General features: G+C 33.3%; 1 protein-coding gene across 1 annotated transcript; it reads left to right on the top strand.

Moving 5' to 3' along the window:
- Positions 1 to 364: 364 nt before the first annotated feature.
- Positions 365 to 16,619, top strand: LOC108970471 (acyl-CoA Delta(11) desaturase). Its single transcript, XM_018935876.1, has 5 exons — positions 365 to 896; positions 14,095 to 14,431; positions 14,527 to 14,863; positions 15,639 to 15,985; positions 16,085 to 16,619. Exons 2-5 carry the CDS (start codon positions 14,095 to 14,097, stop codon positions 16,315 to 16,317), a joined length of 1,254 nt encoding a protein of 417 aa, XP_018791421.1. The 5' UTR covers positions 365 to 896; the 3' UTR covers positions 16,318 to 16,619.
- The last annotated feature ends 1,408 nt before the right edge of the window (positions 16,620 to 18,027 follow it).

Raw genomic sequence — 18,027 nt, 5'->3', positions numbered from 1 at the left:
GAGGCGGATAACCTCCTAACCTCAGCGACCGACTAAGCAGCAACAGCAGCGCCACCAACACCACTGCCAGCAGCTGACGAAATGCTAAAGGCGGCGTTGACATACAAACATATTAACAAGCGTACGCTTCTCGTCACATGCGCGGCTGCATCGGCGATTAGCATTCGATACACACACATACACATGCAAACACAAGCGTTTGACGAGCAACAATAGCGCAGCGTTCCAAACTAACAATACATAACCAAGCTTAGCGACAAGAAGAAGTACAAATTCTACACTCGCACACACCCTAGCTCATACGACGAGTACGAGTAAGAGAATACAAATACATCGGCGTTTGGCTGAAGCATTCGAAACATTAAAAGACAGCACATTTGAATTGTCTTTAAAATTCGGTGTAATTATTTCTAGGCAAACTGTTTGTCTACTGACTTCATACAGTCAACAACGAACGCACTGATCATCGGCGGTAACGACAACGACCACGACGATCGATAGTGTGCCCGAGCATATTCTAAGCGGAGTTTAAGCAGAGTTTTTGTTTAGTGACGTGAACGTCGCGTTCGATCGTATTATCCTTGCGCGTACAGCGAGGCTTTAGAATAACAACAAAAACACGTGCGGTGTGTTTAACGAAATAGAAGAAGAAAACAAGAAATGTAACATTAAACTGATTGTTTAAAAGAGAGTCATTTGAAAATTAATAAAAAAAAAAAATTATAATAATTAAAAAATAAATAAAAGTAAGAACTTTGTGTGGACTGCATTGCAGATTGAATTGTATACCTTTAGTGGAATTCCTAAATGAGAATTTTACAAAACAAAAGGACATCGAGAAAATAACACAACTATTATTTTTCATTAAAAAACTTAAAGGAGCATAAGAAATTAAGGTGAGCCAACGAAAGCCAGAAATTTTAATCAAAAATTGACATTCTTTTGAAAAATAAGGATTTCACTTCCCAAAAAAATTATTTTTTTATTGTAAAGCTTTAAGCTTCCCCTAACGAACTGTTCAAAATGTTAAAGAAAAAGTTTTTATGTGCCAAAAAAAATAAAAAAATTTGAATTAAAATAATTCTGACCAATTTCGAAAATGTGCTGTAAATTATATAAAGTTTTATGACTATAATTATATATATTTATTGAGCACCCTACGCCATTAAATCGAATTGATTTACTATAAATATATGTTTTGTTAAAAATAAGTAGATTGTTGTTTTTGTTTTCGTTTTAAATACAAAAAAAAAAAAAATTATTGTATATACAATAACAAGTAAAATAATAAAAAATGTTATTAACATTTTATTTCATAATGAGTCTTGAGTGGCATATGCTCCAAGTTTTGAAGTTTTTTTCGAGCAGTTTATTAATTTATATGCGCTTTTTCTCGCTAACCGTTACTGATTGGAAATTTCGGGTCTATTTGCTTTCTTAAAAGAACTGTTCTTATCAGTCATAATTTCGAAATCATCGTCAAAATGTAATCGTTTGGTCATAGTCTTCATATAAATTCATAATTTATAATTTTTTTTATAATACTTTTGTTTAGAAAACCAAAAATCCTTTTCCAACATTTTTTCCCCTATATTTAATTTCGAAAGCTAATTTTCCGAAACAGTACTCATCGGAAATTATGTATTGACTTGTTAGACTAAATAATAAATTGAAACTTATTTTCGGCAAAGTTCATCAAATTATTTCAATAACAGTTCTTACTATTATGTTATTTTTGATAATAAAAAAATCTTCTAAAAGCTCAAAAGTGATTTTCAGAATAAAATTAGAAAGATCACAAGGGAGTTAGGCAGAGTTTCATTGCTTTAACAATCCTTGTTTTATATATATATTTTATTACATAAGCAACTTTCGTTAAATTAGATAAATTTTAAAATAGTATAAATGTGTATGGTTGCAATTTTTTATCCAAAAATTTTAAAAATTTTTATTTGATAACACATAGATAAGTCATTAATGCAAAAGCTTTTGAATGAAAATAAAATAGGTTTATAAATTTAACATAAAGTTGATTGACTAACATTAAAAATAAATTAAAAAATTCATAGCAGTTATCGTATTCTTTATAAACTTAAAATTTATAACTTTAAAATTTTTAAACAAGTTTTAAAAAAAAATTTCAAATATTTTTAAAATTTTTCAATAAAAATTAACTAAATTTAAACTTAAACTTAAAATTTATAACTTTAAAATTTTTAAACAAGTTTTAAAAAAAAATTTCAAATATTTTTAAAATTTTTCAATAAAAATTAACTAAATTTAAACTTAAACTTAAAATTTATAACTATAAATTTTCAAACAAGTTTTCAAAAGAAGTTTCAAATAAATTTTCAAACCCTTTTCAAAAATTTTTCACTACTTATTTCTTACTATAGAATTAACTAAATTAATAATATTTTCAAAAGGTTTTTAAAATATTTTTCAAATTTTTTTTGGATACAAATTAACTAAATTTAATTCTTTTTCTCCGGAGTATTGAAACTACTCAAATAATCCTTCCATTAAAGTTATTTCTGAGAGATCCACCTTTTTAGGTTTTATAGACTATTTTCAGAAAAAAAAATTATAATAGTTAACATAAAATCAAATAAATCTTTAACAAATTTGTGCAACCAGTGAAAGTTCAGACCAGTTTCGGTGACGCATGCCATTAATTGTTCCTCTTCTGCTCCATAATTAGTTCAATTAGTTATGCAAAATTCTATTTTGAACAAATACAATAATCAGTTATGCGATTTCAGATGAAACTGGAATAATTATATATTTTTTTGTTTAAATTTTATTAAAACTTAATTCGCTTTACATTAAAATTTAAAAAATCAAAAAAGTTTTGATTACGAATTGTCTTTGGTACAGTTGTTATTTATTATTTATTATTGTTATTTACTTTTTATTCTAAAATTACGATATTTATAATATTAAAAAATTAGTTTTCGAGCTACTATTCGAAGCTTTCATACTTACTAAGTTTTACTAAACTTACATGCTCCATTTAAGTCTTAATTATATTATAAAAGAATACACCTTTTTATATAGTTAAAACCAGAATCCCAGAGAAATAAAAACTCGAGTCTGTTGATGACTTTGGTGTTTATAAAAAAAATTTACATAAAACAGTAGTATATGTCATCTTAAATACCACATATTTTAGTGTTAATAAATACACAATCCTTATTTCTATTTTAACGAAGTATATGCTGAGTTCTGTAACGGAATGTAAGAGGCCTGTTATACATTTTTTAAGCTTACAAGTTTACGGTTCATATTAAAACAGACACTTCCGTATTTTTGTACAAAGGAGATCCAAAAACAAAAAACAAACGGTTTATCAAGCGAATTTACATTTCCCTTCAATTTATAACTCGTTTTCGCAAAATCGTCATCTTACGGTATTTTAATGAACTTGCGGTAGTTTATAGGCCTATATTATAACTTTGTGTTCTTTATCGCTATAATTATACTACACATACTTAAGTGGGTCAGTCGAATTCGCAAAAAAAACTAATGAATATGGAATGGCAAAAAAATTTAGCCAATGGCCAGAATGGCCTATTGTGTTAATGTAGAAGTATTGAATAATAGATGAATTAATTAAATATTTAAATATTCTGAAATATTTCATAGAAGTTATGGAATCATGTTGGTCGCATATAAGTCACGCCAAAAAATGGCGAACTGTAAATAAAATAATTAAACAAAATAATTAAGCAAACGTTTAAAATAATTAAATATTAATATTGCAAATAAAAAGTATGTACAATATTGTCAAGCACAACATTAATTTACTCACCATAAAAGGGGATTCATTTCTCTCTGCCAGTTTGCCACGCACTCTTAGCTGGTATCTCGTGTGATCTATGTCACATTTTAGGATTTATAGACATACAAATTGCAATTAGTATCTTCAATTATACCGGCACCTCCCGATATGCACAACAAATCAGTTAAGTACATTTGTTGTAATTACAGGCACTCAAACCTATGTCTTGTGATAACATTCACGAATTTGCGATATTCTCAAAATATGTCATTAGAACTTTCATTTTAATATGAGTGAAATTCAAAATGTCAAATCAAAATAGCGCACAATTTATGAGTTTTGGCAAAAATCACAACTTTTATTTTAAATTATCTTCAAGCATGTAAATCACCAATATTTGCTGTCTTTCTACAATAAGAAGGGCATGATATTTGAATTTGCTTCAATTATCAAGCATATGCCAATCAATACGAGTATTGCCAGCCACCGAACTATTGATTTCGTTGAAAACCTGTTTGAAGTGTGGCGATAGCAGACAAAGAGTTGTTTTCGGAAAAACACTGATACAAATGATATTAAACAAGAGAACACCCCAAAAAACAATTTCACTTCCTAGTTGACCACAACTGCGCAGTGAGGAAGCGGCGGTGCGCGCATGGATGGTGAGCACACTCAGTTGAGTGGCTTGTTGCCTCTAGGCTAGACACGGTAGTCGGCGGCTATTGAGCTATGTACCTCGAGCATTGGCTATATACATACATACTTATGGCACGTAGGAGCCACATTGTGGCTATTTTCGTTATATTCCTTGTTGTTGTTGTTGTTGGAATTGAGATCACGTATAATTCGCCAAAGCAGAAGAATTATAAATTATTCCAAGTTTTGCAGACCATAAGCGGAATAATAATTACATAAATAATGGTCAAATTGCGGAGGGGGCGGCAGAATAAAATGCCGCGAAAAAACATGCGCACGTCAACTGAATGAATCGATCAAATTGATTATTCACAATATACCTGTCAATAGATTTGCCACTTTGCATATTGATATTTTAAAATTTTGTTCGCGTTTTGTAGCGTTTGGGGATGCACCACAGTAGCAGCATATAGACACACATGCCAATAGATGTACCATTCACATGTAGATATGTGTACATACGTGATATAAGCGGAACCCGTGCAAACTTGCACGCACACACATGTAAGCATATACGTATATTCGCGCTCAAAAGCTGCGTGGCTATCAGTGAACTTCACACAATTAATATGTGCTGCATGCGCATGCGCAAATGCGTACAACTCTGCAGCGCCTTGTCGGCGGTTGCTGTGCCCATAAACACACACTTACGCACGCATGTAACGCATTGGAGTGCCGGTGGCGGCGACGCATTGACGTTTACAGCATATTCGTAACATGGATAGTCGTTACAAAAATACACGTTGATGAGCAGTGCATGTTTATATGCACATACATATGTATGTGTGTGTGCATTCACAGTGTGATGTCGCTAAGTTGGGGTGGTTGGCTGGTTGGTGGGTGTGCGGGCGTCTGTGGTTGGCGTTGATATTGATTCTTATGACGCTTGCCAATTTAAAAGAATGTTTGTCTACATATACATAGTATGTATGTATGTATGTGTGTTTATGCGTGTTGAGAAGTGTCTATTATTTTACAATTATTGTAGTCGTACAAATTGATGGAATTTGAAAATGCGTGCGCTGAATACTAAAATATTTCAAAATACGTATGTATACAGAGCATAGCTGATTCTTAGCTGAGTATACACATATAGGGTGATTTTTTTGAGGTTAGGATTTTCATGCATTAGTATTTGACAGATCACGTGGGATATCAGACATGGTGTCAAAGAGAAAGATGCTCAGTATGCTTTGACATTTCATCATGAATAGACTTACTAACGAGCAACGCTTGCAAATCATTGAATTTTATTACCAAAATCAGTGTTCGGTTCGAAATGTGTTTCGCGCTTTATTATCGACAAATTTTGTTCAGCGATGAGGCTCATTTCTGGTTGAATGGCTACGTAAATAAGCAAAATTGCCGCATTTGGGGTGAAGAGCAACCAGAAGCCGTTCAAGAACTGCCCATGCATCCCGAAAAATGCACTGTTTGGTGTGGTTTATACGCTGGTGGAATCATTGGACCGTATTTTTTCAAAGATGCCGTTGGACGCAACGTTACGGTGAATGGCGATCGCTATCGTTCGATGCTAACAAACTTTTTGTTGCCAAAAATGGAAGAACTGAACTTGGTTGACATGTGGTTTCAACAAGATGGCGCTACATGCCACACAGCTCGCGATTCTATGGCCATTTTGAGGGAAAACTTCGGAGAACAATTCATCTCAAGAAATGGACCCGTAAGTTGGCCACCAAGATCATGCGATTTAACGCCTTTAGACTATTTTTTGTGGGGCTACGTCAAGTCTAAAGTCTACAGAAATAAGCCAGCAACTATTCCAGCTTTGGAAGACAACATTTCCGAAGAAATTCGGGCTATTCCGGCCGAAATGCTCGAAAAAGTTGCCCAAAATTGGACTTTCCGAATGGACCACCTAAGACGCAGCCGCGGTCAACATTTAAATGAAATTATCTTCAAAAAGTAAATGTCATGAACCAATCTAACGTTTCAAATAAAGAACCGATGAGATTTTGCAAATTTTATGCGTTTTTTTTTTTTAAAAAGTTATCAAGCTCTTAAAAAATCACCCGATACATACTTATATACATAGCTACATAGCTGCTGAGGCATATATGTATGTATGTATATAGTATATAAAATGTTTGGGCATTGGCTCAGGAACATTCTAATTAACATATAATGGGGTGAACCAAAAATTAATCAATCGAATTTATGGCTTGATATGGAGAGGCTATATATACAGAGAAAAAATTTCCTTACAAAAACATTTTTCAAAGTTTTCCATATAAATAATTTGAAATAAATACCACAACTTTTGAATCGTTCAGGATGCAAATTTTTACCATGCATATTCATATGACAACAGCGGAGTCGCTAGCAATTGCCAAGTCTGCTCTAATCTGAGGAGGCACCTTTGCTCCGCTCACATCGGTATGGTACTGAGACTGAGGCTGAAACATCTCGGAAATCTTACCTTTCGCGAACCAGAATCAACAAATTTGGGATAGGGTCTTATGATCCAATATTTAGTAGTTTTTAGGTACCACAGGGAGGATGGAGTCATGTGTACAAGTTTTCGCCCGTGAAGAATGTTCCCTTAGCGCCACGTATTTGTCAGTGGTCAGAAACGATTCTTTTGCATATGCCTCAAGCTAAACAATCCGTTTGAAGGCGAGCTAATAGGAAAAAGCGAAACGTCTCGCCTCAGGGTCGATTTAAAGGCATGCACCTGAAATTACTGGTCCCTTAATTGGGAATGTGCCGCTGCCCTGTTGAGTAAAGGCTGATATAACCGGCGTCCAAAAGGTGCGGTGGACGGGACAAAGACTGAACCGAGTAGGTCGTTGTGACATTTACAATAGTTGCCATCTAAAGGAGCACATATTAGTTGTGGGATTCGTGGTGAGACACAGACACCGTCGTCGAGTTCTGGCACTCACCAACCTATCGCGCCCACATTCCGACATAAGAGAAGGACGTTGTGACCAAAGATGTCTTTTATGAGCGCTGAAGGTGAAAATAGGAATTGTTACGGCCATTTTTTGCTAGGAAAACTCTCGAATTTCTTTCAATTATTGGGTGGTGTATTTGACTGACATATAATATGAAAAGCATAGTCCCGATCAGAAGCACCGTCATCAATTAGCTGTTGGTGCGAAAAAAAATTCAAAAAAACCACTGAACGGTTTCAAAGGTTCACATTTTAATTAAAAAATAGTAATTAGATTTGCAAAAGCAGCCATAAAAATTATTTACAGTTAGCTGTGGCATGGCTATTGCATTCTGTTGCCACTTTGAATTTCCCTTTCAATTTTCAATTTTCTGCACATAACAATTGGAAAATTGCAAAATATTATGGTTTCAGTTACACAAAGTTTAACTTAAAGAATCCGTAAACTCAAACTTGTGTTCCTATATGCACATATCTACGGATTCTCAAAGTTAGTTGTTGTTGTTGTTGCGAAGCTGAGCCAATCGAAAATTGAAAGGGAAATTTAAAGTGTAAACTGTAAGTAGTTTTATGGCTGCTTTTATAATTCCTTTTACTATATGCATAAGTACATATGTTCGTATGTACATATGTATGCATGTAGATGTCGCAATACATATGTGCATATATATGTACATTGTACAAAACGGCCAACCAGTTGCGCTACGCCACTAAAATTAAAGTTGTTATGCAACATTTAGTACCGCATCGAATTTGTTTCAAATGACTTCGCTTTAACAAAAAATAAGAATTGCAAACTTAAATATAAAAGCAAACGCAAAAAGTCCATAGAGAAGCTTGGCAGGTGAAACAAGAATCAGACTTTAGCAGAAAGCATGTTTCTTTACTGCAAAGAGTGGATTAACCTGCGCTGCATTCGCTGGCTTTAGGGACCACAGGTCGTCGGAGGGGTTATTGCGTATGTTTTTTTGGAATTAGCCAACAGTTTTACTGGTTTTCAAAGTTTACTAAGTCGATTCGTTTCTATGTGCCATATATATGTATGTATAAGTGAGCTCGTGCATCGAGCTTCGTCGAAAATATTCTCGTTATAAATATTCTATGTGAGTAAACTTGGCCTAGAAAATAGTGCCAACATATTTTTTGTTGTCCGTAAATACACATAAATGCCTGATTAAGACAATTATTAAATAATAAGCACCAGCATAAAGGGTGTTTTTTAGGAGTGTTTAATTTTTATTTTATTTTATATATTAGAATTAATGCTGACTAACGCTGACAGTTCAAACCATTTACAAGTTCTAAATCTATGGCAGCCCCAAGTTGAAAAGAAAAATCACTTAAGTTTCGAAAAAGTTTTGTTCTTCAAAATATATTTATTTTTTCTTTACAAAACACATTTTTATAAAAAAAAATTAATACACTTTTACAATTTTTTTTGAATTTCAAAATTAAAGTTTTAAACTTTTTTTTAATTTCAAATGTTTAATTTTTTTTTAATACTTTTGTAATCAAAAAATATTTTTCCAATTTGAAAACGTAAAAGAAAAAGTTTAAACTTTAATTTTGGAAAAAACCTTAATAATTTTGAAATTAAAAAAAAAAATGAAAAAAATGTAATAAATTTTCTTTTGATAAAAATATGTTTTATAAACAAACCAACAAGAAATATTTTTAAAATTTTTTCTTTAGTTCATAAATTTTCCTATTGTTTCTTTTTCTTAAATTCAATTAACAAAATTCCAAATGCTTTCCAAAACATTAAAAAATGAATAAACTTTATCGAAAAAACTTTTATTAATTTTTTTTTGTTCAGAAAAAATTATTTCACTTCTAAGTTTTTTTCTGAGGGCACAATAGACCAAAGGTCGCGGTGCATTCCTCATCTTTCAATCAATCAAGTTTTGTTTTTAATTTTTTTGTTTTCAATGTTCAGTAAATAAAAAATGCAGGTCTTTAATAAATGTATATATTATATATACATACATATGTATAAATACTTTATGAATAATGAAAAAATATTTTATTCAAATTATAATTTTATTATTTTATTAAAAATAATTATTTCTATTTTCAAATTAAAAATAATTAAAAACAAAATAATTTTTAAATATTTTTTTTTAAATTTAAAAATTTTTTTAATTAAAATTTTTTTATTTTTCAAATTTTAATAAAGAAATACAACAGTTTTCAATAATATTAAAAAATATGTAACAACCAATTGACCATTAATAAAACAAAATTCCAAAAAAAATTCGCGTTCTCAAATTTCCAGTTTATATAATTTCTACTTGCCGTCTCACCCTGTATACAAGTATTTTCGTTTAAATACTGCGGCGTTGTTGCACATTGCCAACAACTTGATTGCTGCCACAGCTACAAGCGACTATGACCTGCCATATAGCTAGCCAAATAAAGCCTTGCTACTCGGCAAAGGCAAGGCTGGGCGGAGACAGGTGCACAAAATATCAATTGCCGCATTCAATGTCAAGTCCATCAATTCCACGACTTGCTTCGAGTCGCTTAAAAACCGCACAAACTGCAAACTGAAACTTTTAAGTTTCACACTGCCAAAGCACGTCTCTGAGCCAGCATCTCTTTAATTTATGCAAATGCGACGGGTTGGATTGTTGCGATTTTTTCGATAGTGTATATATTATATATGTATGTATATAGCATAACAAGTGTGCTTAAAGATTTCCAATATTTTTTTTATTGCATATTTATATTTTGAAATTGTTTTTAGAATACAAGCAGTTAAGCTTCTTTCGGATTTTGTGAAGAAATACGCCACTTTATGATTTTTTTCTTATGAAAAGTATAAAAGCAATTACAATTGATAATTATCAATGAAAGCTGCAAAAGTAGGGTGATCATTTCGAGGTACCCTAATAATTTCAAATGTTGACCGCGGCTATGTTTCAGATGATTCATCCGTTAAGTAAACCTTTCGATGACACGTTCGAGTATTTCGACTGGTCACTGGCGAAGGACACGCGTGATGTTTTGCTTCAAGGCTTGAATCGAAGCGAGAAACATCCGCATAGACTTTAGACTTTACATATCCCTACAGAAAAAGTCTAAAGGTGTGATATCATACAATTTTGGTGGGCAATCGATGAAGTGTTCTCTCAATATATCCATTGATTTATGCGATGAGTGGTAGCATATCACATTCAAGCTGCAAAAGCTTTCGGCGAGTCTTCACACATGTATGAGGTGTCGGTATTCTGATCACTTCTCTCACGTCTGATATGCAAATCGTTAGAACATAGGAGACCCATATGTCAAACTTCGAAATTAAAATAAGAAGTTCCAAGTGATCTTTCAACAACCACTATAGTTTATATTCCACGATTTGCTTCGTCCAATGATTTCATTTTATTCTCATCGGCTTCATGAGATCGAAATTACCGGAACGAAATGGTGCAAACAAATTTTCGCCTTGCTTGAATTGCATTTTTACCCTTTTGACAACAAAACAATAAAATATGCCGAAAATGCTGTTTTTGATCCTTACATATTTCACACGGCATAAAATAAAAACTATTCCAAAAAATATAAGAAATTTTTCCATAAGCAAGCCTTATAATATCAGCTATTTAAAATATAAAGGTAAAGCGGTTAAGTGTTAAGTTGGAAAGAAAACCAAAAAGATACTTAGTGAACGACTCAATATATGAGACTAAGAGAAAGAAAAATTAATATAAAATTTGTTCAAATATCTCAGAATAAATATGAAATAATTAATTTGTTGGCATAAAAGCTTTTATTAACATTCACTATTGTGTGGCGAGCAAAACAGGTGATATTGGCAAACATTCTGAATCTCTATAAAACAGCACCGCTGTATTCTCTCAATTAGATAGAGAGTGGTGTGATTTCGTAAACGTTACAAAAATTTAATGACACTTCCGTCAACACCAGAATGAAATCTTACGAAATTTGACTTCATTAGTTGCTAACTGTATAATTGCACATTTAATGACCACAAATTGTAAGAATACCTAAAAGAGCTGCAAAATAATTTTTTTTTTTTTTACGAAAAATATCAATTATTTTATTTTGTAATAACTATGCTGTAACAAAACACTTATGGTCAATCAAAAATAAAATGAAAAGAATATTTTCCAAAGCAACAAAATGTTGAGCCATCAAAGCGTGTTTATTGCCGTAGCATACTCGTACATTCTGGGTTGAGAATTGCGGCCGGAAATGACTAACTGCCAAAAGTTTATAAAAATTTTGACATGCGAACACAAATACATACAGCAATATATATATATATTTGCACTTGTAGCTGAGTAGTACATATTTAAATTACTTCTAGTACATACCTAACTACATAAATATGAACAATATACACTACAAAAACTCAAACCGCTGCCGGTACTACGTGTATCACATTTTATTGCTTCCAAATGCGGTTTGGTAATATGCAAATATTGCAATACCAAAATTCTTCGAATCGAGTCTTAATAAATAGCAAATTGACTTGCTAGTTTGAAGCTTTTTTGACAGTATTGTTGCCACAAAGTGATTTTTGAGCTTGAGCAAAGTGTTGTCGGAAAATGCTGTCAAATTAATTCAGAGATTTCAGTAATAACCAATTTCAAGTTATGCGGTTTATGCTGAACAAGCGAGGTAGCATGCAATGAACCATGCAACTAACCGCAAAATACCGTTAATCGATTTAACAGCCCCAATGCCGTATTAGTCGACAAAAATTTTGTAATTAAATGAGAATAATGAAAAGGAGTTTTTCATTAAAATTTTTTATTGCATTTTAGTGTTTAAACACTTGCTTTCAATTACTTTTTTGGCAGTAAAGTATTATAAAAATTAAATATTTCAAATTAATTAAATTATGCAATAAATTTCGAATCTCTTAAGAATATTTTCTACATACTTTTATTTTCTATGTTTATTAAATGTGTACATGAGTTTCTGTTATTTAATCTAATCATTTACAGCAAATTGCATGAGTAGCATAAGCAAAGCTTAATACTCGTGCTATAAATGAGTCGGTCACATTTATTAATTGTATATTTTATCTTAAGAGTTTTTGTGCTTTACAAATTTGTTGCCAAGTGAGAGAGTAACCGAGAGTGTTTTCTATAAAACTATATATTTATTTTGTTATACCTTAGATCTATTGTGTTCAATTGTGTCTTTTGAATTATATCCTTCTTAATTCATAAAGAGTATTTTTTTTATTAAATTTGAAAGAAAGAATCAGATAACCCACCAGTAGCTGGTTTTGCTACTAAGGACGAGTAAAAACGGTTTACTCTTTCGGAGTTGGCTTCAAAAAAATATTCCAGTGTTTGTTGGCAGATATTGAGTAACTCGTTTCTGTTTTGACGTTATATTCAACAAAGCTTTCGGACAAATCTCTTAATAAGCATGTCAACACTAAAGTGAGTGGAACTTTACTTATACTAGACCAACTTAACCTCAACTAATTACTCTGAAATATATGTACCMACATTAGCTAAGCGGAAATTCATTTTGATTACATTCTTAAATGTTTTAACAACGTCGTCCTCATACAAAGCACGTTTTGGGAAAGACCGTTAAAGTTTCGTACCAGAAGTACATACTCGTTTGTAGTATTATAAAAGAACATTGACTTTAATGAATTCTAAAATTAGTTTTTTTAGATTTCTATCAGCTAGTTAATATTATGTCGGTGTTAATTTTAAAGAATTTAAGGTTGATTTCTAACTGCATACGTAAGATATTTTATTCATTTCTAGACAAATTTTATGACCGTAAATTAAGGGGCCAAGCCTCTTTTGAGGCATAAATAAAATTAAATGTGGAAGAAGAAAACAAAAGAAACAAAAATATTAATGGTGTGACAGCTTGATTGACATATGTTTTAGTAAAGTTTTATTGCTTGGCTAATAGTGAGAGAGTGACAAAGTTAGTATTGCTTCATTTCTCACAGAGAACTCGCAAAGATATGCAATATCAATACAGCAATAAACGATTGAATGTGTTTCACATTTTGCATTAATGAGCTTCGAAATTCGCAAAGCATAAATTCCTAAATCTTTACACGTGTCTTTATCTGTGTCTTATATTTAAAGCTGACGTCCCTGTACTCGCGACTTTGAACTATTTGTCTAACTATACAATTTTTACGAGATTTTTTTCAAAATCTTTTCTTTGTGTTAGTAATTTTATTTTTTTGGCAAAACCTGACACGAATTGTCGATGAGGGATATTTTTTTTTTAAATTTCTTGAATGTAACTACTTTAGAACTTATTTGATAGTCAGTGGAAGGAAACAGCAGACACGTAAAATGAATTGGTAACGACTTTGTGGCGAAACATGTGCTTGGTAACGACATAAAGTGTTGTCTGTGGAATATGGAGAATACAAATATTTGTGTACGAAAGCGTTGAGAGCACCTGAGCGGTAAACGGGTGTGTGTTGAATGGAGAACAATGAGAATGAAGCACATTTTGCTGAAACTTTATTGAAATCAATCAATCGCTTAAGCTTATCAATGGCGCTGTCAGCGTGTAGTATGCAATCATGCATGTTTTAAGGCTTATATAAGATGCTTTTGAAATAATGATTTATATAATATATAAGAAATAATAAAAAAAATTAAATTTTTATTACTTAAATGAATGCTTTACTCTTTTGCATTTTTTCACAATATCTTTCTCCTTAACCTCGTTATAGATGGCTCCAAATTTGATCGGCAGCACTTTTCTCATCGCTGAAACGGCCATTACTAATAATGATGCCAACAACAATAAACAGACTACATTAGCCAAGACCAGTTGTAAGAGTAGTAATGATCGCGTCCCCAATCAAGGTGAATCGGCTGCGGCCATGCAACAGCAGTCGGCCAAAACGTCGGCACAAAATCAAAGTAAAACGGATGCAATCACGCAGAAACCTTATAAAATGGAAATTGTGTGGTTCAATGTGATGCTGTTCGTGGTATTGCATTCGATGGCACTCTATGGTTTGTATCTTATTTGGGCTGAGAACGCGTACTTGGAGTTCTTTATCGGTGAGTGTTGCTCTCATATGATCTTATAGCGACTTATTGATTCATTTATTAAATCTTTTTGTTTTTTTTCGCTCCTTTTCTTCTTGCTTTCATAGGCTACTTATACGCCGTACTCGGTGGTTTGGGCATTACAGCTGGTGTACATCGTCTCTGGTCGCATCGCGCCTACAAAGCTAAACTGCCTTTGCGTATCTTTCTTATGCTGTGTCAATCGCTCGCCTTTCAAAACAGCATATACGAGTGGTGTCGCGATCATCGTGTTCATCACAAATTTACCGATACTAATGCGGATCCCCATAATTCGGGTCGTGGTTTCTTCTTTGCCCATATGGGTTGGTTGATGTGCAAGAAGCACCCCGATGTGAGGGAGCGCGGCAAAACTATTGATATGAGTGACATTTTGGCCGATCCCGTCGTTAAATTCCAGAAGAAGTGAGTAGTCTGAGATGAAATTGCTGATGTGGGTAATGGGAGTTAGGTTAGGTTAGGTAAGGTAAGGTTTAAAGGTCGAACTTTTTAGAGATCTCACTTGAACAGGTCCGTTGTGGTCTGTAACTTGAGTAAAAATTGAGAGAACTTGATGAAACTTGGCACAAATATTCCTAGGAAAATTTTCAAATAAGGGGCGTATTCCGCCTTCTAATATGTTACATTAATACATATCTCCTGGACCACTAAAGCTACAATAGCCAAATTTACTCATCTCTTAAGCATCCCTGCCAATACTGTAAAAATTTTTGAAATCGGAATGGTATAAGAAGGTATTACTGTAGTCGGGGAAAAAATTGGACGATGGGCACAGCACATCCCATTTTTTAGTAAAATCACATATCTCGAGATCCGACCGACAACAATCAATAATGAATTGATATAAAGATATAGAAATTTGCACTAATAATTTTTTTAAAATATGCCCCCTTCGGACCAAACACTGTCCAAATTCAACAAAAATTGTTCAAGCCCCTAGGTACCGAAAATGTGGTTCACAGTATCTATAGTTGAGTTTTGAGCGAAAATATCGGTCAATGTATGGTTTATACAATAAAAACTTAGAGAAAACCCTCTCCTGACAATGGTACCACTGTTTATAAAAAATGGGTTGAGTCGGGCCGGGAACTCAGCCTTTCCTTACTTGTTTATAGTGTAATTCACCATTGACGTTTTGGAATTAAAATTAAATCATTACTAATTGAATTTGTTCCCACAGATTATACTTCCTCATCATGCCTATTTGCTGTTTCGTCATTCCTGGACTCTTCCCCTACTACGTATTGGGCTCGTCGCTGCAAGTTTGCTTCTTCGTCTGCTCTATGCTGCGTTATGCGCTCTCACTGCACGGCACATGGTTGGTGAACAGCGCGGCTCACTTCTACGGCATGCGACCATACGAAAAGAACATCAGCTCGGTTGATAGCAAAGTGGTGTCGGTGATCGCTTTTGGCGAAGGTTGGCATAACTATCATCATGTCTTCCCATGGGATTACAAAGCGGGAGAATTGGGCACATACCAATACAACTGGACGACCGCCTTCTTGGACTTCATGGCGCGCATTGGTGAGTTAAAGTGGCTCTTTAACTGGGTGTCTTTGGATGCTCATATTTTGAATACTTTTCATATATGTATATATGTATGTACTTAACTTTTTTGCTCAGGCCAAGCATACGATCTGAAATCGGTGTCGAATGAGATGATCTTGAAGCGCGTACAACGTACTGGCGATGGCAGTCACCCTTCGATGCAGGATGTGAACAACAACAATGTGAACATAAGTGAACTGGTGTCGAAACTCGATCATGACAATGAAGAGACGCTCGTTTGGGGTTGGGATGATAAGGATATCTGCGATGAGGATCGCAAGGGTGCTGTGCACAAGAAGGAAGAATAAAGGCGCTTGCAGTCCACAGTACTCGTACACAATTTCATGCAATTTTTTTCCCGGTTAACATATGATGGAGAGACTTTTTGCAACAAACCACCAGTCAAAAGTATGAACATACACACGTACAATCATAAACATAGAGAGCGCATACTCAATGTACTTGCAAATTATCCAATTATCGAGTGGGGGAGGGTAAAGCTAGGCGCTGAAGGAAATACTATGGGACATTTCAGCATCGTTGGAAACAATTTTAAGGCATGGATTTGGATATAAGTTATATATGAGAGTGCGTACTTATAAAAAACAAATAAAAAATGGAGTTTATATGCGGCATACATACTTATTACTATAAGGGAGGTAGTTCACATACTTACAGCGTTAAGGCTAGTTCTAAGGATATTGCTTGTGTAGTGTTTTAAGGTTTATTTTATTTCTAATGTTTTTTATGATTTTCAACTTAGCAGTTGACGAAATATGTTTTATATAAACAACAAACATACTTGTATGAAATGGAATGTTAGTTTTAGTTTGCTTTAAATCTATTTTGTATATTACAATATGAACAATAACCAAAAATGTTAAGGTAAATAAAATAAAACAGTTTTGAAAAATATGTGGGGATTTTTATTTACACATCGGACGCTCTATTAACCAGACATCTCTATTAAGCGGCCGCTCTATTACTCGGACAGTTCTGTTACGCGGACAGCGCCATCAATCAAACACTCTATTAAGCGGACAACTCTGTTAACCGAACAGAAGGGCAGCAGCATAAGCGGAAGATGGGAGATTTCACTGTATATATGGTACATATACTCAAATATACATATATAAACAAGCATATAAATATTTATGCGTGACATGTTTAATTAGCAAGCAGACAGCAGCTGATTACCGCATAGTGCTCAAGTTATTTATAAACTTGTTAACTTATTGCATAACAAACGGACTTTAGGATGAGAGAAGAGCCAAAAATAATAAATTAACCAAAATCACAAAGAATTTGCGTAGACACGAAGTGCACAGGAGATGCGAATATTTTGGCCTTAACAGCAGCCCTCTAGCTCAGCTTTAGTGCAATCTTTCGGCCTTTGCAGCATTGCGGATGAGCGATTTGTGAACTTGAATTTCGAATAATTATGTGCGTAACACTTTTGTTTCATTTCCATATATTATATATACATTACTAAATATAAATAAATAGTTGCTTTCAAGCATAAAGGAAGCGTTTATTTCGTAGAATATTAATAAGCGGAAGTTTTTTTCGGCTAATGAAAACAAAAATCGATAGCAGCTTGGCAGAAATCAAACCATTGATAATTGTTGCAAAACATGAATTTGAAGGTTAGCAACAAAATATGAGCGCTCGTCTACACATACACTCAAACACCTGCAAATACAGTTAACGAGTGCGTTCGTTTACTTACGAACTGGCTATAGAATTTGTCATCTGATAGTGGTTTATTGGTTAATGGATGAAGGTATTAAGTGTTTCGTGAATCACAGGTGTTTTGAAAATTGGCAATAATAATAAGCAATAAATAAATAGTTGGCATCGACTAACGACACAGTTTTGCTTGCGAAGCCACTTTGTCTCAGGAAATTTAGAGGTTATGGTAAGGGCCTTGGATTTAGCGTTTTGTGAATCACCAGCATATGCAAATATTTATTTTATTTAGAACATGAGTGAAATATATTGAGATAACGAAACAAAGT

Source organism: Bactrocera latifrons, unplaced genomic scaffold (assembly GCF_001853355.1).
Source record: "Bactrocera latifrons isolate USDA-ARS-PBARC rearing strain unplaced genomic scaffold, ASM185335v1 scaffold_3, whole genome shotgun sequence".
NCBI lineage: Eukaryota > Metazoa > Arthropoda > Insecta > Diptera > Tephritidae > Bactrocera > Bactrocera latifrons.
The sequence above is the reverse complement of the archived record's forward strand: the minus strand, read 5'-3'. Positions and strand labels throughout refer to the sequence as shown.

What these genes read in the sequence shown, in the direction of transcription:
- LOC108970471 (XM_018935876.1), top strand. Translation starts at nt 14,095, where the DNA reads ATGGCTCCAAATTTGATCGGCAGCACTTTTCTCATCGCTGAAACGGCC. An exon ending in GTACTTGGAGTTCTTTATCG is followed by an intron (nt 14,432 to 14,526) that starts GTGAGTGTTGCT and finishes TTGCTTTCATAG; the next exon opens with GCTACTTATACGCCGTACTC. An exon ending in GTCGTTAAATTCCAGAAGAA is followed by an intron (nt 14,864 to 15,638) that starts GTGAGTAGTCTG and finishes TTGTTCCCACAG; the next exon opens with ATTATACTTCCTCATCATGC.